Source organism: Dunckerocampus dactyliophorus, chromosome 1 (genome assembly GCF_027744805.1).
Source record: "Dunckerocampus dactyliophorus isolate RoL2022-P2 chromosome 1, RoL_Ddac_1.1, whole genome shotgun sequence".
NCBI classification, from domain to species: domain Eukaryota; kingdom Metazoa; phylum Chordata; class Actinopteri; order Syngnathiformes; family Syngnathidae; genus Dunckerocampus; species Dunckerocampus dactyliophorus.
In genome coordinates, this window is record NC_072819.1 from 17,021,480 (window position 1) to 17,047,567 (window position 26,088).

The 26,088-nt window shown below is 39.3% G+C and overlaps 2 protein-coding genes across 3 annotated transcripts; both read right to left on the reverse strand.

Annotated features, from left to right (window-relative positions):
* Window positions 1-466: 466 nt before the first annotated feature.
* Window positions 467-4,374, reverse strand: ndufa4l2a (NDUFA4 mitochondrial complex associated like 2a). Its single transcript, XM_054781787.1, has 4 exons — window positions 4,229-4,374; window positions 2,202-2,287; window positions 1,175-1,235; window positions 467-1,071 (listed from the first exon to the last, which is right to left on the reverse strand). The coding sequence occupies exons 1-4, from the start codon at window positions 4,271-4,273 to the stop codon at window positions 1,015-1,017; spliced, it is 249 nt and encodes an 82-aa protein (XP_054637762.1). The 5' UTR covers window positions 4,274-4,374; the 3' UTR covers window positions 467-1,014.
* A 3,781-nt stretch (window positions 4,375-8,155) lies between these two features.
* On the reverse strand, window positions 8,156-25,442 carry actr5 (actin related protein 5). 2 transcript variants are annotated; one of them, XM_054798689.1, is made up of 11 exons: window positions 25,434-25,442; window positions 23,016-23,060; window positions 21,283-21,639; window positions 19,003-19,241; window positions 16,579-16,748; window positions 16,293-16,510; window positions 14,444-14,608; window positions 14,271-14,375; window positions 11,757-11,881; window positions 11,510-11,642; window positions 8,156-10,579 (listed from the first exon to the last, which is right to left on the reverse strand). In XM_054798689.1, exons 2-11 carry the CDS (start codon window positions 23,055-23,057, stop codon window positions 10,298-10,300), a joined length of 1,836 nt encoding a protein of 611 aa, XP_054654664.1. In that variant the 5' UTR covers window positions 23,058-23,060; window positions 25,434-25,442; the 3' UTR covers window positions 8,156-10,297. The 2 variants fall into 2 exon arrangements, with proteins under 2 accessions (XP_054654664.1, XP_054654655.1); XM_054798680.1 differs by having other exon boundaries at window positions 11,742-11,881.
* Window positions 25,443-26,088: the final 646 nt, after the last annotated feature.

Genomic DNA, 26,088 nt, shown 5'->3' on the forward strand with positions numbered 1-26,088 from the left:
TGGCGCTGTCCCAATCCATGATATGGTTATTTATTTTACAGTGAGCCGATGTGACTGATTTGAAAGTTTCTTGTTTTTTTTAGCCTTCTTGTGAGTTTCCAGTTGTCTCTTTTTCGCGTTCTTTTTGGTGTTCTTTTTTTTTTTCCCGTGTTCAATGTTCTTCCTGTTTCTCCCACTTGATTTGCTGCATGATTTCATTGCATTTTTTGTCCTGTTCTATTCTGTCCTTTGGGTGTACGAGTATGTCTGGTTTTTATGGAAGGTTTTACTGTGTTCATGTTGTTTTTTCATTTCTGCTACTGCTCTGATGTATGTTAAGGTTATGATGTCTTTGTTGTTTATTTCAGGTTTGTCTTAAGGTTTTTTCATTGGCCACCATTAATAGAGATGAGGGAGCATGCGGCCAACCAGGTGGACCTGTCAGGTTTGCCCAGTTGGCCACGCCTAGGAAGTACAGTATAGCTCATAAGCGCCGGCTGACCCTTCTGAAGACTGCAGATGATGGTCAAAACATCGTCGAGGTCAATTTTCCACTCAACATACCTTAAAAAAAGTCTGAACATAAGAAATTGAACTTTCATTTTCGAAGACAACATGAACCTAATCGAGCTAGGTAAGAACACAAATGTTTTTCAGTTCATAAAGCTAAATAAATGGAACTAAGAAGCATTTGGAAACAATGTTTTTAACCAAACTGAATTATTCTCTTCTTTTCCTTGTCATCTTCTTAATGAGCAACCTGTATTAACATTTAAAAAAAGAGTCAGTGCCAGACCAGCAGTGAACCTCACCACATGTCTTGATAGAATGACACATTGACTTCATCATTATTAAGTCAGATGAGAGCATGAGGGATGTCATGTTCATTTTGTATTTTATTCTCTGAGATGAACACAATGACCATGATGTTATCAATTCTGTGACTTATTCAGTATTGAAATGAAAGTGGATAGTTAGTTAGTTAGTTGGTTAATTGCATTGATTAGTTAGTGTAGTGATGGATGGTGGTCAAATTCAGAATTCTGGTCCCTCCTTCTTCAGGTTCTTGTAGTCAGTAGTGATAGCCACAAACTAAAAATAGAAACAGAGAAAGGAGCTTTAGATGGTTGATAGCATTGTGAATGAGTATACGTACTGTATATACTGAGTAGTGCATATATGCGTATTACATCACCTTGTACTGGTACGTGGGATCAAGTTTATTCCAGGGTTCTGGATTATTGGTCTTGTCCCAGCTACAAACACACGTGATGATCAATGTTGTTGTCAAAGGTAGCACTAGCAGTAGAACTGTAGTAGTAGACTAGTACAGTAGTACCTCGCATACCGTAAACCTCCTTTTACGTAAATTCCACTGAACGTAAAGAATTTATGTAAAGTTTTTGCATCGTATTACGTAAGGAATTCCATATAACGTAAAGCGTCAAGTCGGTGCAAGCGACAGAGAGACTAACGGAGTACACTTGGTGACACCTTCTGACGCTTCACGCTCTCATTAGCTGATTATCGGGGCACCGCCTACGCTCTCATCTCATTGGCTGATTTATCCTGCGCGTCCGTGTGTTTGTGTGAGATATGCTGCTTCCCTTCAACTTCCTCATCGTAGTCGCCCTTAAACTAGTTCGCACGCATTGAAATCTCTTCTTAATTTGTTTACTTTTCTTTGTGTTAAAGTTACCGTAGTCATGGGCCCTAAACCAAGTGTAAGTGAGAAGAAAAAAAGGGAAAAGTTGTCGATAGAAACCAAGCAGGAAAAAATTCTCCTGCCTCCACTTGCGCTCCTGATCAAGACATCTCGTGAACGGTAGGATTGTTTTTGTTTTTCAGTTTTATTCATTTACAGTAATCTGATTTATTACCTTATTTTATATTGGGATGTTACTCTACTATGTTTATGCTAACGTTTTATAATATTTTTGCACCATATTTGGTGGACTTTGAATATTTTGAAGGGCCAAAGGGGTGAGTTTGGGAAGATCTTGGAACGGATTAGGCTATTTACATGTATTTTACACTTCGTATAACATAAAAACCCTATCACATAAAGGTTCTCGGAACGGATTATTTACGTTGTAGGGGCGTCTACTGCATCTAGTATGTAGTAAGTGGTCTGTTCAGAGTGCACCTTTTCAAACAGTCAGGTCTTCTTGTTGTATGCAAAAGAGAGTTTTAGGACATGCTGAGTAAAACTGAGTCCTTACGTCACATGAGGTCCTTTGGCCAATCGGATCAGGTAAAGACAAGCCCCGCCCATTCCCAAACAGATGAAGAAGAACTGGGGGATCAGCTGAGGGACACCGACAGAAATGTGTTAGATTAAAAAAAACACATTCCTTAAAATAATTGGAATATATGGAAATGTGATAATGTACGGTATACATGCAGTATACAGTATGTATGTCACTTGTAATGGCATAACAATAGCCAACAAGATAATAAACATAATAACAGCAGATACTATGCATACTAGTGTTCATTTACAATCAAATACAATTCAATAAAATATATAATAAATTATGTTCAATAATAAAATATTTAAAAAGCAACAATCAAAATATAAAAAGGAGTATCCCCTTCCTGAATATAATAATAATCATACCTGCGTCCCCAGTGAGGACAAGCGGTAGAGAAAATGGATGGAAGGAATAATAATCATAATAATAATCAATACAATATTAACTATAACCACCAGTTTATAGTACAATGGAATTTAATACAACTACTACTACTACTACTACTACTACTACTACTAATAATAATAATAATAATAATAATAGTAATAATAATGATAATAATAATAATAACAATAATGATAATTACTTAATACAATTATTCCAAAAAAAAAAACAAAACCAGAAAAAAAAAAACTCGTAATTGTTGGAAAATCTAGGCATTTTTGTACAATCTGACCTTTTAACCCACTATTGGTAACATATGCTAGCTGGTGGCGGTGTTCTTATATTTTTTTGGTTCCAAAAAAATGTAATTTGGAACCAAAGACATACAACACCTTCAAAATTCCAGTGTACTTTATTTAAAGGTGTTCTATCGACACTTCACAGACAAATACTGTATAAGCTGCGCTTCATGTCAAATTGTTAAGTGTAAAGGTGACGTACAACGTAACACCTTTACATAACTAACCCATACCATAAGCAAATATAAGCTTTTCTTCTAACCGCCGGCTTGTCTTTTTGTCTTTCTGTCTCCTATGTAGTGATGTGATGTGAGGGTGCTTGAAGAGGCAGTGGGGTGGGCCTCCCACCGTTTGCAACCCTCCTCTTAATGACAGGAAGAAAAAACAGTCACAAAATAAGAGCGCTCTGTCAGCAGAGCAGCTTGAAAAAAAAATTAATCCTCTCCCCTGCAGGTGCAGACTTGCATTTTTTTTCTTCTTAAATCATTTTGTCAGTTTTTTTGTACTGGTCATAGCTGGCTGAGAGCTTCTTTTTAAGTCTTATATAAGCCACTCTCTCTCACACACACACACAGTGCTTAAGCAGTCAGATCAAATGAGATTAGCTGTCCAAACTCATCCCTTGTTTTGACAAGTGAAGAGATAAGGAAACTGGTATCATTGTCATGAGAGGAGGTAATGCATTTTAACATCATCCTCTTATTAGTTAGTCTAAATTCTTAAAGGGATCATTAAGAGACTGAAGGCTTTTGGTTGTTTTTAACCTTCTATATTTGTATTAATTATCATAATTATTTCTTTAATGATATTTCAGCACTAAATTCATAAAGGGATCGATCAGGCTCGAGGTTTACTGTATGTGAGCACTCACTGAAATAATTCATAATTAAAACAGAAACCCATAACCTCTGAAAATTATTTTCATCATTGTCTTTATTTACATTTTTAAAAATGTATTTTCTTGTTTTTTTGGTCATAATTGCATATAATGCAACAGGAATGAAGCTCCTGCTGGTTGGAAAAAGTCCTCATACAATACAATAAAATAATAAATAAATATAAATAAAATATATCAGACAGGTTTTCTTTGATTGGCATTTTATCATACAATCATGGCACTTTTTTCACTAACTATTAAAACCTAAAGGTTACCAACTATGGCTCCTTCCCCTTTAAAAAGGCTACAATTATAATCAACTTCAAGTAGATGCATTGCATGCATATCTAAGTAAAACAGCAATGAATGTGTTATAAACACATAGGATAGCTTATGACAAATGCATGAATAATATAAAATATGTGATTACTTACGCCAGGGTGCTTCTTGGCATGCTCCACCGCTGCCCGAAATATCATTGCAAATTAATATTTACTCAAATATTATAGCAATCGCTTGTGTTTGCTGGAGTGTAGGTAATGGTAGTTAGTTGTAGACCTGTTGCACTGCACAAGGAGGAGGGAGAAGGCAGAGAGTGGGCGGAGAAACAGATCATTTCCATCTGATTACAGCTGCTCTCTCATCACGTTGGCTTTTTTTTTTTTTAAAGCAATATTTGTACTGTAATAATATTTTGTGAGGGTGCTGTTGTGCAAAGATTAGAGGATCGTTTGCGCCCTGGTTTCACTCACTTTTGTGCCCTTTGGGAGCTACCCAGAGGAAATGGGAAGGCTTGTGTGCAACAGCAGTTCAACTGAGAGCAGCAAAACCAAACAAAACGTGAGGCAGGGATACTCTGCAGCTTCAAACATTTGAAAGTGTTGTCAAGTGTAGTGAAGCGAAGTAAAGCAAAGTGGAGTAAAGACAAGTAAAGTAAAGCAAAGTACAATATAGCAAAGTACAGCAACGTAAGGCAGTGTGAAGTGACGTTGCATAAGTAGAGTTGAGTAAAGAAAGGTAAAGTAGCGCAAAGAAAAGTGTTTGGAAGTGGCAAAAAGTAAAGCTTAGTAAAGTACAGTGAAGACGCACAAATTAAAGTAAAGCATAGTAAAGTACAGCAAAGTAAAGCAATGCAAAGTAGCGTTAAGTGAAGCCGCGTAAAGAAAGGTTTAAAAAGTGTTGTGAAGTACAGTAATCCCACGTGTATCGCGGTTAATTGGTTCCAGACTCGACTGCGATAGGTGTATTTCCGCAAAGTAGAATTCCTTATTTATAAATGGAATATTTTCATAGTGAGAGCATACAAAACCTGTTTACAACCTTCTAAATACATGGTTTAGCATGATTAAAGCCCTCAAGATATGAAATAACACCCCTATAGTTACTTGAACACTTGCATTACCCAATATATTAGACATGATAGAAAATATGACCTTTTAGACATAAATAACATAACACAGACTCACACATGAGCATTGACAGCCTACTTCCTGTAACATGTAACATTACTGACACCTAGCGACCAGTTTAGAATTCTGTTTGTGGTTAAGGGGAGACTCACGATGCACTTCCATCGCTTTATTAACGAGCCGAGAACACAAATGCAGCGATCAGTCACACAGGAGCTGCTGTCGGCCACAACTCACGCCAGCATCTGCTCTCTCCACACTGCTAATCAAAGACGCTGCTGCTAACAATCAGCTAAGCACAACTGTCAACTCTAGCTAGCTGATGTCACACGCGCCATTTCCCAGGCCCTTTCCTTAGAGGCGCACACAAGTCACAGATATTACACGACACATCACGTCTTCTGAATGTCTTACATTTGTATTTTCATTCATACAGCCATTTTTATGCTTCAGAATGCTTAATGTAGTCCAAAAATACTTACAATTTGCTCAAATATGCATATTTATGAATAATAATAGCATTAAACCACAAAACAGCACTCATTTATTAATCATTTTTTTAAAAAACGCAATGAGTGAAGGCACGATGCAGCAAGGGACGACTGTAAAGGAAAGTAAAGACAAAGGTAAAGATAGGTTAAGTACAGTATAGTGATGTAAAGTACAATAAAGTAACAAAGTAGTGCATAAAAAAAGCAGGACAATAAAGTAAAGTACGTAATAAAGTACATAAGTAGAGTAGAGTACGGTAGAGTAGAGTACCGTACATACAATAGAGTAAAGAAAGAAGGCAAAGTAAACCAACTACTGTAAAGTACATTACAGAACCATAAAGTCAGATAAAGAAAAATAAAACTTTCTCCACAACACTTATACTGATACTCAATTAACAAAGTCAAATGAAAGTAATAAAAGCAGGCATACAGTAAAGTGTTAATGGTAACTTTCTACTTATCAATGACAGATTTATTGTGAATACTGTAGTCTTCTTAGTATCCAAGGTAACCACAAATCAAAAATATTATGGGCTGTCTGTTCACACACACATAATGTCAACATCTGCCTATCCATTTACACACAACACACATAAGTGAATGAAAACCCAAAAGATGCCATGTGTGACACATTGTGGTGGTCTACATACTGTTATCCACTGCATTGACTGTGTGCTAACCATTTGCTTAGATGGCCTACAGAGATTAATCCTCCTAATTGACATCATGGCCCTGTTTCAAAATGCACACAACCTGCATGATGTAGCACAAATCTAAAGTCCGCGTGACGATGTGGCAATGTCACATTGCCATAGTATATGGGACTGGATATTCCTTTATCCAACATACAGACAACTTCTTAAAAAAGCTCCCCCTGTACGTACAGCAGTTAAAGTATGGCATGAAGACACTGATCAAGTACTTCAGGACTGCTTTGGCTGCACAAACTGGGATGTGTTTAAAACTGCAGCGGGGAGGGAAGATTGTACTGTTGATTTGGATGAATATGCTTCTGCTGTTACTGGCTACATTAGCACATGTATAGAGACTGTTACCACCACCAAGTATTACAGAAAATACCCTAACCAAAAACAGTGGATGAACTGTGATGTAAGGGCTAAGCTACGTGCTCGTTCGACTGCATTTGTCATGGGCACCGCTGATGACTACAAAAAGGCCAGATATGACCTGAGGAGGTCCATACGGGAGGCCAAAAGACAGTACAGACAGAAGCTGGAGGGCTACTACTCCACCTCAGACCCTCGGCGCATGTGGGCGGGGCTCCAGCACATCACAGACTATCGACAGCAGAGTAGCGTAGCCACGTCCAGCCAAACCACACTTCCTGATGAGTTGAATGAGTTCTATGCCCGCTTTGACACCCAAACTCCTGATGAGCAGAGAGGGTGGCTGAACCTGGGGAGCACACAGGACTCACCTCTCATGGTGACATCAGCTGATGTGCGCAGGGTTCTAAACAAAACAAACCCACGAAAAGCAGCAGGCCCAGACAACATCTCAGGACGTGCACTTCGGGTTTGCTCATCAGAGCTAGCTGATGTTTATGTGTTTATGTTTCTTATGTTCTTATTCTTTCATTTGTTTTCTTTCTTTTCTTGGGAGAATGAACAGAATAAGATTTTCATTGCATGGTATAACTGCTGTTGTACTATGCACATGACAATAAAACTCTCTTGAATCTTGAATCTTGAATCTTGACATCAGCCATTTTGCACCATGCACTGTTCCTCCCATCATCAGGAATGCAGGAAAAGAAGTAATGTTTACTTCCTCGCGCGCTCATGGATATTACCTTGTTTTCCCTCTTTTAATCGCTCGTTACATTTGAGCCAAACATCCTGCAGTCACACGACTGCTTTGGCTACGATTAGCCTCTCTATGCCCCTGCTCTGTGCGTGCGTGCGTGCGTGTCTTGAGGAGAAACAGAACAGGCTAGCAAGGGTTTGAAGCCTGAGCTGTGGCACACTTTCATACAGCTTAATACTATTAGACTGCAGATGTCTGCTACCTTAATAACGTGCACTGGAGGAGCATATTCATCTGCACTGAACACTAAACACAATTAATTCTTATAAATGACACGAGAGCTCACATTAAACTCTACAATATATAGTCTATAACGTATGTGCATTCCAGATTTAATACACTAGTATGTCAAAACGTGTGACTAATACAATACATTAGTTGTTCTCTTTGCTTGCAGCCTCCACCCATTGTCGGTAAGTGTAATTGACTTCTCGGTGCAGGTAATGTGCCACAGCGCCCATAAAAATACCAGGTATTTCTATTTTTAAAATGTAGAGGAAAATGAACGACAAAATTGAAAAAATTAATGAAAACAAAAACTAAAAAAACAACAAATACAATTTTATTTTTTCATACAATTTATAGGTGGAAACACTTGAAATACATGTTTTTTTAATTATTTGTACTGTTTTACTTAATTGCACTTCTGTTTCATTGATTGCTGTATCTTTTTAAAAGAAAAAATATACATAAAAAGAAACTCGGTTGAAAAATAATTTATTTGTAAAGTTATTTACCATTTCATGTATAATATTACAGTAGTACTCATTGTAATTTAAGTGCCTGTGATGCTCACAGTGACCATAAAGAGAGTAAAAACAAACAATACAAGGTCAAATATACAATATGAATTACAATAAAATAAATATACTGTATTACAAATGCAGTATTTTAATCTCCTTGCTCACTGTTGGATTTAGGTCTGGGCTCTGACTGGGCATGTTCAAAGTTTTCATCCTGTCCTTGGAAAAACATTTTTTTAAACTGTGCTGAAATGATTTATGTTGAGTTTTTTAGCACCTTACTGGAAGCTAAAGTTGTGTTTGTGTTGTGATGGCTATTTAACATGTCATTTTAAGTCCACAGTGGGAGCCATTATCCACAAATGGTGAAAACATAGGAAAGTGGTGAGCCTTCCCAGGAGTGGCCGGCCAACCAAAATGACCCCAAGAACACAGTGACCACTCATCCAAGAGGTCACAAAAGACCCCACAACAACATCCAAATAAATGCAAGCCTCACCTGCCTCAGTGAAGGTCAGTGTCCATGACTGCACCATAAGAAAGACGCTGGACAAAAATGGCTTGCATGGCAGAGTTCCAAGATGAAAACCACTGCTGAACAAAAATGAACATTAAGGCTCATCTCCGTTTTGCCAGAAAACATCTTGATGATCCCCAAGACCTTTTGGAAAATACTCTGTGGTCTTACGAGACAAAAGTTGACATTTTTGGAAGATGTGTGTCCCATTACATCTGCCGTAAAAGTAATGCTGCATTTCAGAAAAAGAACATAATACCAACAGTAAAATATGGTGGTGGTAGTGTGACGGTATGAGGCGTTTTTTGCTGCTTCAAGACCTGGAAGACCTGCTGTGATAAATGGAACCATGAATTCTGCTGTCTACCAAAAAATCCTGAGGGAGAATGTCCGGCCATCTATTGGTGACCTCAAGATAAAGCAAACTTGGGTTCTGCAGCAGGACAATGATCCAAAACACACCAGCAAGTCCACCTCTGAATGGCTGAAGAAAAACAAAATGAAGACTTTGGAGTGGCCTAGTCAAAAGTCCTGACCTGAACCCTATTGAGATGCTGTGGCATGACCTTAAAAAGACTCTTCATGCTCAAAAACCCTCCAATGTAGCTGAATTACACAATTCTGCAAAGATGAGTGGGACAAAATTCCTCCACAGCGCTGTAAGAGACTCACTGCAAATGCTTGATTGCAGTTGTTGCTTGTTGTGGCCCAACCAATTATTAGGTTTAGGGGGCAATCACTTTTTCACACAGGATTTTTTTTTCCCTTAACAATAAAAAGTTTCATTTAAAAAGTGTATTTTGTGTTCAGTTGTGTTGACATTGACTAATATTTAAATTGTTTGATGATCTGAAACATTTAAGTGTGACAAACATGCAAACAAATAAGAAATCAGGAAGGGGGCAAACACTTTCGCACACCACTGTATACGCACACACACACACACACACAGATAAACATACACAGATATATATACACACACAATACAGTATTACATACATGTATACAACAATGTTAATTTATGTTCCCCAATACCTTTTTCTACTGTGGCCACACATATTTGTTCTTGTGAAAAGGCTGTTTACCATTTTGTCAATTTCTAACTATAAATATTAGTTACATGGCAAACTTAACTATACATTTTTGCAGTTTAAATTGGTGTTGAAAGTGTCTTCTCATGAAATCTAAGTGTAAGAGTGACTGTGCTCTGATGACATTCAGTGTACATTTTTGACATCTAGTGGTGAAAGCGTTGTACTGCAGATCGTCTGATCATCTTTTTTGTAAAAACACAACGTGAACTTGTAAATGAACAGTAAAAAGTATATTTACAAATGTACAAACAAGAGCTTGGAAATAGTAAATGAGCAACACTGTACATCCACCTCTCTTTGCTGATTGGCTGGGAGAGATCACATGATGGCCATTTTGGCTGAGCTGCCAAATACGCTTCTATTGAAGCAGTGGTGGTACAACCCTGCACTCAAACTAACGACACTCATCACATGTAAGTTTAGGACGTAACCATGGCAACATCAGCTGCAGAAGAAGAGGCTGTCAGAGCTGATGTAACTATGGTGACGGGAACTTCGGCCGGCCGAGCGGGACCATTTTTGTTGACCTTCATTGGGATGAAGATGTTGGAGGCGCAGTGCTCGCTGAGATACTCGCCCCCTTTCTCCTCATAGTCTTGCCGGCTGATCCAGCCCTCCTCTCCACCATTAGGGGAGTGCTCCAGGGCCCAGTCTCTGGCCCCTAACCAGGCGTCCACGGCTGGCCGTGACGCCATTGTCACCTGGGAGATTAGAGAGACATTTAATGGAAACACATAATAATCAAAATATGTTTGCCTTAATGATGATTTGTAGTACATGAGAAAGTGAAAATGAAAAAGTAGCTCTCTTTGACCACATGGTCATTTAATCAAAAAGTATATTGCACAACACAGCAGCAACAGAACCAATGCTGTAATGGCGTTAAGGAGCAAACTGCTCAACCAGCATTAATAGCGCTGATGAGTTCATTGTAAACAACAGTAAAAAGTGAAACACACATGACTTTCACGCCAACAGCTGAGTAGCACCACTTTAAAGCACATGCAGAGGTAGATAAAGCTGCCGAAGGCCGACCACTCATGATACTTCAAATGGAACTACTGCCATCGTGTGGCGTTCAAAAACTACATCAGGACTGATAAATGCCAGTGTTTTTTGAACAAGCGCTAATTGGAAAGACCGGCAGTTATTTGCTTTTGTATTGCTCGGATGCAACCATGTGACCTACAGGCATCCGCATCACTTCCACTGGGGAGCACGTTTGACCATATCACCACCGTGACCACAAACAAACTCAGTATCTTCGTGCAATGTTTGGCAAATGAATTTAGTAAAGACAATAACAATACATGCCGTCTGTATTAGCTCTGTTTGTGTGAGTGTACGTTATGTGTGGCATAAAGACATGAAATGGTTGAAAATAAGGCGATCAAACAGCCGTGAAAGCTTATCTTACGCATCAGACATAATGATGTTGCAGATAAAAATAATGCTTTTAACATGTCTGTCTCGCTGCATTCTTAACCCTCCAGTGAGGTGCGACTCTTCCTTTAAACAAAACTTCCTAGAGGTACGTCAGTTATTGTTTAGTCATATTATCATTGTGTGACACATCGTATTAAAAAAAAAAAAATTCCCAAGCATTACTCAACAAAGTGTTTAGTTTGTACCTTAAAGTGCGACTGAAAGGGTCTTATGGCCAGCAACTCTCTCTCCATTCTCTCCTTCATGCCAGGATACTGCATGTTGCCTCCTGTCAGGAACACGTTGCTGACCAGTGCCTCCTGCTGCTCTGGAGTGTACCTGAACATGAACAGGAAGGATTTCATTCTCAGCCTTTCTACTGTATTTGAAAGCAAAACTACTGCTTTTTGGCAACCTTATGTCGGTAAACACCCTTACATGGCCAACACGTACTGAAGCGTTTCCATCAGTCCCATCTGGTCCTCGCCAGTCAGCGAGGGCTGGAAGAGGATCTCCGGGCAGCGCAGGCGCTCCGTGCCCACAAACAGTTGGTGGTATTCCGCCATATTGAAGGCCGGCTGGACCAAGTTTAAGAAAATAACACAGAAACCTGATGATGGATGAGACTTTTTATAGGGGGAACCCTAAGAAAATGTGTTATTTTATCTAACATTTATGTTTTGTTCAATGAAAACAATAATTACACTTCTATTCAAATTCCACATTATTTAAAATTAATATTTTTTCATGTTCAATGAAAGACAAGAAAATTAAACCCACAGATAAATATAAAATGTTGTTCAAAACTTAAGAAATTGATTAACGTTCAATCCAACAGTGAATAAAAGTGAAAAACGTGTATGCTTTTTGTCATTCAATTAAATAAATTAATCAAAATCCTAAACAAATTATTTCATTCCATATATAGTACTTCTATATTTTTATATTGTTATGTTCCATAAAATAATTGTACAAAATGAAATGCAGACATAAATAAAAGTCAAATACAGCAAAAATAATTTATTTAATATTTTACTTTTTGCCGTTGTTCAGTAGAAGTGATTAATTTTCTAAAAAAATTAAATAAAAGTGAAAAATGTAATTTTGTTACACTGTACCAGTTATATTGGTTTGCATGCATGTAACAAGTCTAAATGTTCATATACAGTATGTCACAAAAGTGAGTACACCCTTCACATTTCTGCAAATATTTTATTATATCTTTTCATGGGACAACACTGAAGAAATGAAACTTTGCTACAATGTAAAGTAGTCAGTGTACAGCTTGTATAACAGTGTAAATTTACTGTCCCCTCAAAATAACTCAATACACAGACCTTAATGTCTAAACTGCAGGCAACAAAAGTGAATACACCCCAAGTGAAAATGTCCAAATTGGGCCAAAAGTGTCAATATTTTGTGTGGCCACCATTATTTTCCAGCACTGCCTTAACCCTCTTGGGCATGGAGTTCACCAGAGCTTCACAGGTTGCCACTGGAGTCCTCTTCCACTCCTCCATGACGACATCACGGAGCTGGTGGATGTTAGAGACCTTGTGCTCCTTCACCTTCAGTTTGAGGATGCCCCACAGATGCTCAATAGGATTTAGGTCCGGAGACATGCTTGGCCAGTCCATCACATTCACCCTTAACTTCTTTAGCAAAGCAGTGGTTGTCTTGGAGGTGTGTTTGGGGTCGTTGTCATGTTGGAATACTGCCCTGCGGCCCAGTTTCCGAAGGGAGGGGATCATGCTCTGCTTCAGGATGTCACAGTACATGTTGGCATTCATGGTTCCCTCAATGAACTGTAGCTCCCCAGTGCCGGCAGCACTCATGCAGCCCCAGACCATGACACTCCCACCACCATGTTTGACTGTAGGTAAAACACACTCGTCTTTGTACTCTTCACCTGGTTTCCGCCACACACGCTTGACACCATCTGAACCAAATAAGTTTATCTTGGTCTCATCAGACCACAGGACATGGTTCCAGTAATCCATGTCTTTAGTCTGCTTATCTTCAGCAAACTGTTTGCGGGCTTTCTTATGCATCATCTTTAGAAGAGGCTTCTTTCTGGGATGACAGCCATGCAGACCAATTTGATGCAGAGTGCGACGTATGGTCTGAGCACTGACAGGTTGACCACCCATCCCTTCAACCTCTGCAGCAGTGCTGGCAGCACTCAGGCGTCTATTTTCCAAAGACAACCTCTGGATATGACGCTGGGCACGTGCACGCAACTTCTTTGGTCGACCATGGCGAGGCCTGTTCTGAGTGGAACCTGTGATGTTAAACCGCTGTATGGTCTTGGCCACCGTGCTGCTGCTCAGTTTCAGAGTGTTGGCAATCTTCTTATAGCCTAAGCCATCTTCGTGTAGCGCAACAATTCTTTTTTTCAGATCCTCAGAGAGTTCTTTGCCATGAGGTGCCATGTTAAACTTCCAGTGACCAGTATGAGAGAGTGTGAGAGTGATAAAACCAAATTTAACACACCTGCTCCCCATTCACACCTGAGACCTTGTAACACTAATGGGTCACATGACACTGGGGAAAGAAAATGGCTAATTGGGCCCAATTTGGACATTTTCACTTAGGGGTGTATTCACTTTTGTTGCCTGCAGTTTAGACATTAAGGTCTGTGTATTGAGTTATTTTGAAGGGAACAGTAAATTTACACTGTTATACAAGCTGTACACTGACTACTTTACATTGTAGCAAAGTTTCATTTCTTCAGTGTTGTCCCATGAAAAGATATAATAAAATATTTGCAGAAATGTGAGGGGTGTACTCACTTTTGTGACATACTGTATGTATTTTGTGTAAATTGCCCCAAATTTCCAGTTAATTTCCATGTAGTACAATTCAAAGTATTGATATTGTTATTTATATTATTAAATATTTTGATTCAAAGATTTGCAGTTTCCAGAAATGATCATTATTTCGTAATTTGGGGAAGTTCTGTCCTACCTGGACTACATTAAGAGGTTTTTCCGGCAGGGCGTCCTCTGGGAAGTCCGGATACATTATGGCCATGCCTTCGCCTTCCTCCATAGGCTGCTCCAGCTCTGACACCTGGCAAGAAGAGCAGTAGAACATCACATGTCACATGACAGCCATTTCTCCAGCCGGCATCCGCCTACTTCTGTCTTTCCCTCCGTGGCGTCGCTGTGCAGCAGCTTGTGTCTGCCCTGCTCCACGGCCTGCTGGAGTTTGTTGATGTATGACTGGAGCTCCTCGGCCGAGTCCATGTTGAGCTCCACCAGACTCTTGTGGAACTGATCCAACAGGCCGTCCTCCAGCAGCTCCTGCACATACAGAAAAAAGCTAAACTGTCTGCAAAAGATGGAACCGTGCAGTAGAAAAGGTGCACAAGACAGCTGGGGTAGACTCCAACTTGGAAAGGTTTAAATTTGGGACAGAAAGTGTAAGTGCCTTGCTATATAGTCATGCGTCTACTTCGTAAACAATTACAGTGGAATCTGTCTATGTTGACGCCTGTCGAACTGGCTGGATCACGTCGACATATGCGGTTGTTGACTACAACTAAAACCCAAACTAAACATAGCTTGCACGTTTATTTGTGACTTTTTGACCACAGACATACGGACAATGAGCAGTAAACATGGATTTTTTTAAGCAACAGCAGATTGTTGACAATATTTTTCTCCATTTGCGCATATTGTTATTATGATTCCTGTGTTTTCATGTAATATTTTATAGCAGTAATTTTGACAATAGTGATACAATAAAGCTTTTGTACATGTGCAATTACCTAGTGGCTAACAATGTAAAGAAAAAAATTAAAGAGTTGCCTTTTGTGAGTTGCTGTTGTAGATCCTGGTTAATACTGCCATGCTTTTATTTGACTGATTGTTTATTTCGAGCCATAAAATAAAGACACTTTGTACAATGCTGTATACATCGCACCCACAAGTTTACTTTGCACTGAACAGGCTTCTGTGTAACTAGAACGGAGGTCGGCAACTTTGAGCATCAGAAGAGCCATTTGGGCCCTTTTCCACCAAATTGAAACCCACTTGGAGCCACTTAATCTACTTGCCCACTAAATTGAGGTCATGTTCCTTTTCTGTCCTCCAGTGTGACAAGCCACACCTGTTGCCACCTGGCAATTTTATTTCATTTTCTTAAGCCTTCTCCACCAATTTCAGATCAACATTTGCAACAAAAGTGTTGTTACACATAGATTAGCTCCAGTTCCAGTACTACTCTCCGTATCGCTTTAGTTGCCATTGTTCAATAACGACAAAGGAAGCTAAGAAAATAAATACTTGACCAGCGTCATGGTTTCTCACCAAGTTGACTAATCAGAGAACATTTGCCCTAGCGCTTCGATGGAGAACTGCACGGCACGCACTCAACTCCTACGCAGAACTCTGAAAGGATCATGGCTGCATCAGGAGGGACGGCAAAGTGACTACACAAAAGCATAAACCAGCTAGAGCCACAGCATAAGGATAAAAAAACCAACCCCTGAAATGAACAGGAGTTATGTTGCTGTTGTTCCACAGTGTTTAGCGATAATGATGAAGTTAACAATACTACAACACATGTTGACCCATTTTCATAGAGATGACCCCACCGGGTCTCAAATTTTATGTCAACATAAGCAGTCGACCACATATGTCAATGTCAATGTCAATGTCGACTTAAGTAGGCATTTTTAGCAATAATGAGAACATGGTTGATTGGGATTTGATGAGTTGGTCCACATACAGTAGACATAGGGTTGTAGACAAAAGCGGGGCTGACTATTCCAGTGTGTATTATTTATTTCATTTTTTAGATTTATTAGCAAATAACCTGCTAGGAGTTTTTATGTTTCATTTTAAAAGTCATTAAAGCTGTTTACACAAAAGCTTGTTCCCTGACCGTACGCATAGTTAACTGAACCGTGACCTTAAAACCAAGGAACGCACATAACCCTGACTATGGAATACCATTACACACCACAATAACAACACATCTTACCTGCACCGCCATCAGTCTGTCCAGTCTTTCTTGGTCCTGCTGCAGTTTCTCGCCGCGTCGCCGAGCATTGATCTCCTGAAGACGCCTCAGCTGCTGAGCTCGCCTCTCTTGCCTCTCCTCAGCACTCACACAGCCGCCAGGCAACTTACCCGAGAAGGTAAGCTGCATCCTGTGGACCTCACGCTCATAGAACTCAGGGCTGCGCCACTTTTCTAGCTCTGCATAAAGTTTAAAAAATACAAAAATAAGCTCTTAATCTATTGATGAAGATGTTGTCTTGGTGCACCTTCTTGATAGTCCACAGCAGTGTAGCTGTGCTCGTGCAGGAGCTCCTCCATGCGGCTGAGTGTGATGGCGGCCAGGTGACCAGGGTATTTGAGCTGCAGCAGCCTCTGCAGGTAAGTTGCCGCCTGGCCTCCAGCCACATTCACTCGCTTGCAGTTCACTGCATCTAACCTGGATGGTACACCGCAGCAAAATGAAAACAATTCAGACAGAGCAACGCTCGCTCAGTCAAAAATAAATTCAGCCATTACAAAAGATTGAACACTAACATTTTCAATGTTCAATTAAATGAATTCATTCACATTCAATTCACAAATAAATATAAGTGTAGATTGTTTTGTTTTGTTAACCATAATCCTTATTAACCATATTGAACAATATGTATTAATATTTATATTGAAAATATCAAGCAAAATGAACATTCTATTCACAAATTAATACAAATGTCAACTGTATGAATTTTATTTAACTCTAATATTTTGTTCAATAAAAGAAATTCATTAAAATCCTGCTGACAAATTTGTCAAATGTGTTGTGTGTAACATATTTAACAATATTAAATGTAACAATGATATTTTTGGTACTTAAGAAAGCCATCAATGAAAAGTATTTATTTTAATTACATTTTTTTTTTATTTTTAATCAAATACATTACCAGAAATTCCGGTGTATAAGCCGCTACTTTTTTCACATGGTGCTTGGTGTGGTCATGTTCTAATCTCGTGACATCTCCTATACTTCAGAACTACTACTAATCGTTCAAATATGTAATTCGGAGAACACTATTACTAAGATAGTCCATCTTAAGGACAAAAAAAAGATCAGCAAACAACCAAAACACGCAGAGAAGCCATCATTCTCTGCGTTTGCTAACCCTGTTGCTGTCGTTGCACACACTTGAAAACAAAAATGAAATGTAACATGTATAAAAGCAGAGACATTCCTGGACCCAGGAGAATCCACCTTCGGGATCCACGCCCTACGATGACTCAAAGGCGGCCACAAAAGGTGCCACTGTACCGTGGTTCTTATGAAGTCCAGAGGATAAATCCAGCAGAAATAATGGGTAATATCCAGCAAGTGACCCTACAAGTGACCCTACGTAAACCTTACGCACGGTAACGTACGTGGCACCACAGGCATACATGTCATATCAGCTGACATAATTAAACAGAATTACAGATACATTAAATATATCGTACATATAAAATATTTAACATAAAATGCCGCGTTGTTCTCTTGGAAATGCATAAAGTATCTATCCATCCATCCATCCATTTTCTATACTGCTTCTCTATCCATCTAAATTTCCGAAGTGACACTACGTAAACCTTCCGCAATGTACCTCCACCTACTGTACCAGAATGTAGACGCGTTGGGCACATTCTCATTGAACCCGCAGTGACAGGCTTCCATCACAGAACACACACGAGCAAATGGATATGATGCCGCTTCGAAGTTAAGGCAATGCATTTGAGGATGAGCAGCATAGAAGATGGATGGATGGATGGCAATGGATATGGTTGTCAAGACAAGGAAACATGGCTGTTTGGCGTAGGACTACTGCCATTGAAGGAAACAGCTCACCGAAAGAGGGAGAACCGACGTTTTAACAGAATTAGGACGCTGTTCATTTCTGACACGGATTCACCAAACGTTGGATTGTTCACCCACTAATAGGAACATGAGCTGAGATTATACTGTCGTTTCACCCTATTGATGATGTGTTCTGTTGCATGAAAACTTTAAAAAGATCTGTCTGTGCACTAAATATCTCATTTTACATTTTCTATATTTCTGAGGTATAACAATTGAGTGTAGTTGCTGTGTGATCATTTTAATGCTGTCTCTAAGATGACACAGCGAGTGAGATTGTTATATTGAGTAATGACCTCCTGCAATTTCCAATGGGTTGACAAGCTCGTTGAGTTTATTCATAGCTCATAACTGCCGCCTGGCAAATACAGAGCTGACTGGTCCTCACAAACTCATGTGCGCCACAATATGCCACTTTATGACATGGACACATGCGGCTTATATAAGAACAAATCTGTTTTTTCCCTCTAAATTTAGTGGATGCGGCTTATACACCGGAAATTACAGTAAATACAATTCTATACATACATTGTAAAATGTATGAATAATTATATTTGAAACATTTTGAATGCTCAATATTAATTAATAGTCATTTAATGTAAAATATACTGTTTTTGTTGTTATATATTTTTAAATGTCATTTTTAGAATTTATAGTAGTTTAATAATAGTGGCTGCTGGTGACAAATCAAACTGTTCATTCAATTTGTATAAATTACAGCAAAATTCCCATTAATTCAATTTTAGAATGTTAAGATTTGTATTGCTATGATTAAATATGATTTAATGTATTTTATTGTGGTTTGCTGATGATGATTGCGTATCCTCACCTTCCCTCGATAACAGGCAGGATGTGTGAGCAATGGTACCCCGAGGACAAAACGATGCCTGTCTGTGGAGGCCGCGGGTTCCTCTGTTTGCTGTCGTGATGGAAACTGTACAGGGCATCCACGCCGTAAGAAACATGAGGGACGCCGTAGCACTCGAACAGCAACTCTGACATCATCTGGCGGCAGTGCAAAGGGTTGCATGCCGCTTCGGTCAGCACGATGGGATGCTCCACACGGCCCTAAAACACATGGTAGATGAAGCTCAAAGATAATACCCAAGCTTGAATTCATCACTTGTTTTTCTCCACGTTTGAGAGTCTTCAACGGTCTTCATCCGCTGTAGACATTAAGTCTGTTGTATGAGCTTCTTGTCAAAAAATCTGAACTATCCCTTTAAGATCCAGCAGTGCAAAATGTAAATTCTTGCCATTTTTTTGCCATTTTGACCAAGAGTATATGGCTTTTACTATGTTGGACAAGTGCAGCGTTACAGTTTACAGTATATGTAAAAAGTGTTTCAAGTGTCCAACAGGGGCACATTCTCGTGACCTAGTGGCGATAAAAAATAGGCTATTAGCATTAAAGCCACGAACACACAAAACGGCATGTTCCTAGGAGGGCTTACTAAAAGCACTTTCAAACTAAATTCCAGCATCATGGCAAGACGTTGTGCAATGCCCTTCCAATACTCTAATTTGTGGGACCTTTGAGACAAAATGTGATATATGTAAATGTATATATGTGAATATAAACTTGCTGGCTCCGGGTCGATCGTGTAAACGTCACTTTGTAGTTGTCATATGACATCAGTCAGCTGACATTAAGCTCCCCTCCTGATTCGCGCTTGCTCCCCCGCAGCATTTCAAGCTACACACAAAGATGCAACTTTGATCTTTATTATTGTGTATTATGGATGAACTAACTCTGTCTATATCTATAACAAAAGTTATCTGTTCACTTGTAGCGGCTAGTTACGTAGAAAAAAAAGTGTATTGTTTACTGGCTTTGCTTGGCGTCATGAACTCTACTACAGAAATCAGTGTTTTTGACATGTTCGCTTCTTAAACTATTATTTCATGATGAAATTAAATATGTGCCCGTTGGTGAAACCTTTTCAATATGTTGCCTTGACTTCGGCTGCATTGTCTTTTGCATAACCATTTTAAATTCTTGTATATGGGTAATGTTTGATAGCAAATGCTAACTGGATGTAATACATGATGTGTGCCCTAATGAACGTTACATAGCTAATGTGACTGACATATTACCAGTACTCAGGTTATGTACACAACTATTTAGGAGTTATGTGGAATTATCTTTATTTCCATATTGAAGTGAATTATGATAGCAACTACTTTGATCACCTGTAAACTTTGAAAATGTGAACGTGAAATACTAATCATTAATATTTACAATAGAATTTCAGAGTTTACTGGTTACATTTTGCATGTTATATGTTTTGTAGAAAGAGGTAGATAATTTTGACTTGTACTTACATGCTGAGAAAGTGCGTGCACTCCTGATATACAGTACATGTACATAAATATGTACTCCTATTTTTTTAAATAAATATAGTAAATATATATACTTTCTATATTTATAGTAGTAGGTAGATCTTTGGGACTTGGTCTCTTTAAAAGTAGCTCGCAGGCTAAAACAGTGTGAGCACCCCTGTTCTAAAGTGTGCTTATTGGTGGCTATGTTGCCTACGTCTGTCCTGGACGGTCCTTTGGACTCTGTGGAGGAAGTGGGGGAGAGAAGGATGTTGGCTAAGCTGACATCCATCATGGACAACACCTCTCACCCGCTACATGACACTGTTGTTTCCCTTGGCAGCTCCTTCAGCAGCAGACTGTTACACCCACGGTGTAAGAAGGAGAGGTTCCGCAGGTCCTTCATACCGACCGCTATCAGGCTCTACAACACCTGAACCATTTTGTATTCACTACAGTATGTCTATGCATTGCATGCATTGTCAATGACTATGCATTCTTTACTTGTGTACATACTTGTGTATCTTGCTTGCTGCTGTAACAGATGAATTTCCCTGCTTTGGGATTAATAAAGTACTACTACTACTACTACTACTACTACTATGTTGTCCTCCCCTCTACTCTTGTCCTCCCCTTTCCTCTCCCCCTTTTACCGGCCAGTCATTCTGTCCTGTATTTTGTATATGTGCGGACGGGTGATTGCACCATTTTGCTTGCACCTCTGTATAAATGACGAGTAAAGGCCATTCTGAATTCTGAATAAAGTGAGCAATGGAAGGACACTAACCTCCGAGGTGATGCCCAGGTGACTAAACACATGGTCGAAAATCAGCTCTTGGATCTCAAAGTTCACCACCACATCCCGGTCGAACTGGCTTTTGAGCAGCCACCGCAGAGGCTCCAGGTTGGGGATGTCGTTGCCAATCTGGGTCTCGCTGCGGGCGGCCCCTCTGCTGCGCGCCGCCACGGACCTGAAGAGCAGTCGCGGAGCGTCCAAGTCCGCCGTCGCCCAGTCAGCCCTCGTTTGGAAGGAGCCATTGTCTATCACGATCGCGGTCGAGGTCCCACGTGAGGTCGGGAGGTCCAATACTGGATCCGGAACAGTTTTGCAGTCTCGGAATGAGAAAATCTGGCACACCGGTTGCTGCGGAGCGGCCATTTTGGATGGTGTTACAACAAAATAGACCCCAGTAAAACCGGCATTTCACAGTTTCCGTTTCCTGTTGGCATGAGCGTCAACAGAAACAAATAATTCGTAAATAAACAGATGTTTAACAAATAAATATAATTAGAACTAAATTAATTCGACTATAAAAATATTTAATATAACTTGCCATTCTTTCAAGAAGGAAGTAAAAGAATTAACGTGTAATATATAGCTTTCTAGCGGCTGTGAGCAGTATTGGAATAACATCACGGCAATTTAACTTCTTCAAATTGTTATATTACAGTATATATATATACTGCTCCAAAAAATAAAGGAAACACTTAATAGATCACAATGTCAATCACTCTTCTGTGAAATCAAATCAAATTGTCCACTAAGGAAGCAATACACATTGACAATCAGTTTCACATACTGTTGTATGGAATAGACAACAGGTGGACAGCAAGACACTCCCAGTAATAATAATAATAATAATAATAATAATAATATATTTCATTTCAATTGATAAGTATTGTTTGATTTTGTTGTCAGCACATTCAACTATTTAAAGAACAAAGTATTTAATTAATAATATTCCATTCATTCAGACCTACCTAGGATGTGTTAATTTAGTGTTCCCTTTATTTTTCGAGCAGTATATATATATATATATATATATATATAAGCTGTATATATGTAGAGAGAGAGAGAGAGAGAGAGTATATGTGTGTGTGTGTGTGTGTGTGTGTGTGTGTATATATACTATGTATTTGAATGGATTTGTTATTAGTGCCACAAAACTGCTTTTGTGCTCATAATCTCATTTTCTGTGGGGGAGAGTCCCACTATAATAACTGAATGATGACTAATCATATCAATAAAATGCAACATTATTAACACACATAAATACATACATACATCAACAACATGCTTCACTCTGATCATTTACGCAATTATGTACAGGTAGCTTGTGTCATCTTTTACAGAACGTGTTATTATGACTTGTGGGGGGGAATCCCGACATTTACCACCAGAGGTCGCAGTGTTAGCAAACCCAGTAAACAGCACTGTACAGAGAATTCTTGTAAAAGCAACACTGACATTGTCCCCTCATATTTGTCATTTTGTAATATCTCATCTGACTCTGCGCAGATCTCACATGCACAAACTAGTTCAGCTGAGGCTCAAAGGAGTACCAAAAATATACTGTATACTCTGATCATCAACACTGGAGGCGATATCAATAAATGATGAAACACCATTTGAAAGCGTTAGCTGCATTGCATTGATGAAATCACATAAAGATTTCCATAGCTGTAGAACACATACAGACAATTATCTCAGGCATGGTATAGGAAAATCATAGCACTTACCAAGCATTCAATCAGATAGTGTTTATGTCCTATGGTGCCCATTTCCTGCACAGCAACAGCATCAGAAAGTGGAAAGCAAAAACACACAATTTTAAGATGTTTTAAATATTTTAAGATAATTGACAAAGAAAAGTGATAATTTATTCAATTAATTATCACATAACAAATAATTATATTAAATTAATTAATAAATAAAAATAGCAGTACAATAATTGAATTTAAAAACATAATAATATTTTTTTTAATAAAATAAATTTAAAAAAAGGGAAGTTACATTTCCATGCATTTGCACAGTTGCCCCACACAAAGACAGCTTCTGCCAAAAGTGTATTTCCAATAAATTATTTGATTATTTTTTATTGTAAATATGGTTATACCACATTAACTTGATGTTGTCCAAACTGAAATCGGGTAATTAAAGTAAATTATGGTTAAGAGCTTTACATTACATTTAAGGTGTTATGTTACATGCTGTCGATAAGTGAATTGGTGCAGCGTCTGCAGTGATGCAGACTCTACATCGGTCTGTTGTGGTGAAGAGAGAGCTAAGCCAAAAGGCAAAGCTCTCAATTTACCGGTCGATCTACGTTCCTACCCTCACCTATGGTCATGAGCTTTGGGTAATGACCGAAAGGACAAGATCGCAGGTACAAGCGGCCGAAATGAGTTTTCTCCGTAGGGTGGCTGGGCTCTCCCTTAGAGATAGGGTGAGAAGCACTGTCATCCGGGAGAGACTCGGAGTAGAACCGCTGCTCCTCCGCATTGAGAGGAGCCAGATGAGGTGGCTTGGGCATCTGGTCAGGATGCCTCCCGGACGCCTCCCTGGGGAGGTGTTCAGGGCAAGTCCGACCGGTAAAAGGCCTCGGGGAAGACCCAGGACACTTTGGAGAGACTTTGTTTCCCAACTGGCCCGGGAACGCCTCGGGATCCGCCGGGAGGAGCTGGACGAAGTGGCCGGGGAGAGGAAAATCTGGGCCTCCCTGCTTAGGCTGTTGCCCCCGCGACCCGATCTCGGATAAGCGGTAGAAGATGGATGGATGGATGTTACATGCTGGATATCATCATTGTCCATTGAAAATCACGTAGCTCCGAATTTGTGAATTTTTAAAAATATTTTTTTAATTTAATTTTTAATCCGCCCAAAATCTATCACAATTATTTCCTTTGTGTTTTGTCTTCAATTAAATGAGGAATGGAGAGAAATGACAAGGGAGAGACAATATGGCCTTTTTTGTAACACACAGCTATGATTAAGTTACATTTTTAATAGATTATAATTTGAATTTAAATGTAGTTGTAATGAAATTTAACTTTCAGGCTCTCTCAGTATGACTGAGAATGAGAAATTAGCAATATAGCATGCAGTGGTGTTTTCTGCTGTTATTTCTTGGATAGCGCTGATGTTTTAGGGCACAGGAGATGAAGAGGATTAAGGAAGGAAACGGCGTATTGGTGTGTTAGGAGGGGGGGTTACTGTATGATGGTGTGTCACCGAAACACGAGCACAGTTCACTGCTCAGCCACAAAGCTCTAAGTGACTGATGCCCACCCCCTCCTCCACCCTCCTCCTGATGCTAATAAGCAGATCTGGGTCAACTCACCCTCTACAAACACACACACACATAGTGCCATACTTGCTTACAAGACCAACACACACACATAGGGTCACAAAACATGCCCTCTCAATACACACTCGGGGTCCACCCCTCCAAGGCATGACATGCACGCTGCTTACAGCTGAGTGGTGTTGTCATGCCTCCATTTTGTACAGACACAAAGAGACAACAAAATGAAGGAGATGAACAATTACACTAAATACTGTATAAGTGTATAATATATACTCAAATGTGTCATAATGATACTCTGTACAATGAATAAATGGTAGGTGGACAAGATGAATGCAAAAGTAAAATATTTTATAATCTTTATATTAATAATTAAATTCATAAATGTGCTGGACACAATCCAAAAACAGCATTTATAATCATGGCACACATGCTGCAATATAAGTAACAAACTATCTACAAACACAGGGTGATGTGTGTCACACTTCACAAACATGGCGGAAATGCTATAACACAAGCCACAAAATGGTGAACACATTGTTCCAAAAAAACACGGTGGACCTGTTGCACACCACCTACCAACACGGCGCACGTGTTCCAACACAGTCCAAAATCACAGCGGATGTATTGGACACTATCAAATGTAGCGGACATGTTGCAACACAATCCACAAACATGCATGGCGAGTGTGTTGCAACAAACTCCACAAACATGCCGGACATGCTAAAACGTAATTAATTATCATGGAGGACATGCTGCAACACAATTAACAAACTATTGACAAACATGGTGCACAGACAAACATGGTGGTCACGCTACATCAGTGGTTCCCAAACTTATCTCAGTGGCGTACCCCTTCAGACTGGAAGTCATGTACCCCCTACTCCTGCACATTTAAAAAACATAAACCACACAATGAAACCACACTATATTAAATACTATGACATTATATTAAAACATCATGAATCTTCTTTTTCAACTGCACACATATACTACTAATTTAAAACAGAGAGGGTCTGGTACGATGTGGCGAACTGTGAACTCTATGCTCTTTTGCTGTGCTTGGGTCTGCAACATCATGGAAAACAAAGGCACACAGCGTATCGAAATCAATAAGGAAATTAATTCACTAAAAGGCTTATTACTAAGCCAAATGACATATGAGCACATATAGCATGAGATTATGGACCTGCAGCAGACAGGTAACATTATTAAACCTAACGCACAGCATTAAAGGGATACTTCAGATTTTTTGACATGAAGTTGTATGACATCCCCATCAGCATTGTAGTCCAATAACAGTGACTTACCCCCCACTTGGTCTCCTAAGTCCAGTTCTGGTCACATTTCTGTGATGAAGAACGTAGTTCCACTTAGTTGCTGGGGACAATTAAGTAAAGAGTTTGGCTTCTCAAAACAATCTGTGTTCAAAAGATTAATACATCTGCATCACAAAAATGTGTTCCCAAAAAACTCAACCTCACAAAAGGCTCGGCGCGTTATATCTG

Bases quoted from the DNA above. Each gene is read 5' to 3' on its own strand.
- ndufa4l2a (XM_054781787.1), bottom strand. From the start codon at position 4,273: ATGATATTTCGGGCAGCGGTGGAGCATGCCAAGAAGCACCCTGGC. The intron at 2,288-4,228 runs GTAAGTAATCAC...GGTGTCCCTCAG, and splicing joins ATGCCAAGAAGCACCCTGGC to CTGATCCCCCAGTTCTTCTT. The intron at 1,072-1,174 runs GTGATGTAATAC...TTCTATTTTTAG, and splicing joins ATCCCACGTACCAGTACAAG to TTTGTGGCTATCACTACTGA.
- actr5 (XM_054798680.1), bottom strand. From the start codon at position 23,057: ATGGGCACCATAGGACATAAACACTATCTGATTGAATGCTTG. The intron at 19,242-21,282 runs GTTAGTGTCCTT...CATGTGTTTTAG, and splicing joins ACCTGGGCATCACCTCGGAG to GGCCGTGTGGAGCATCCCAT. The intron at 16,511-16,578 runs GTGCACCAAGAC...AACTTTATGCAG, and splicing joins TGCTGTGGACTATCAAGAAG to AGCTAGAAAAGTGGCGCAGC.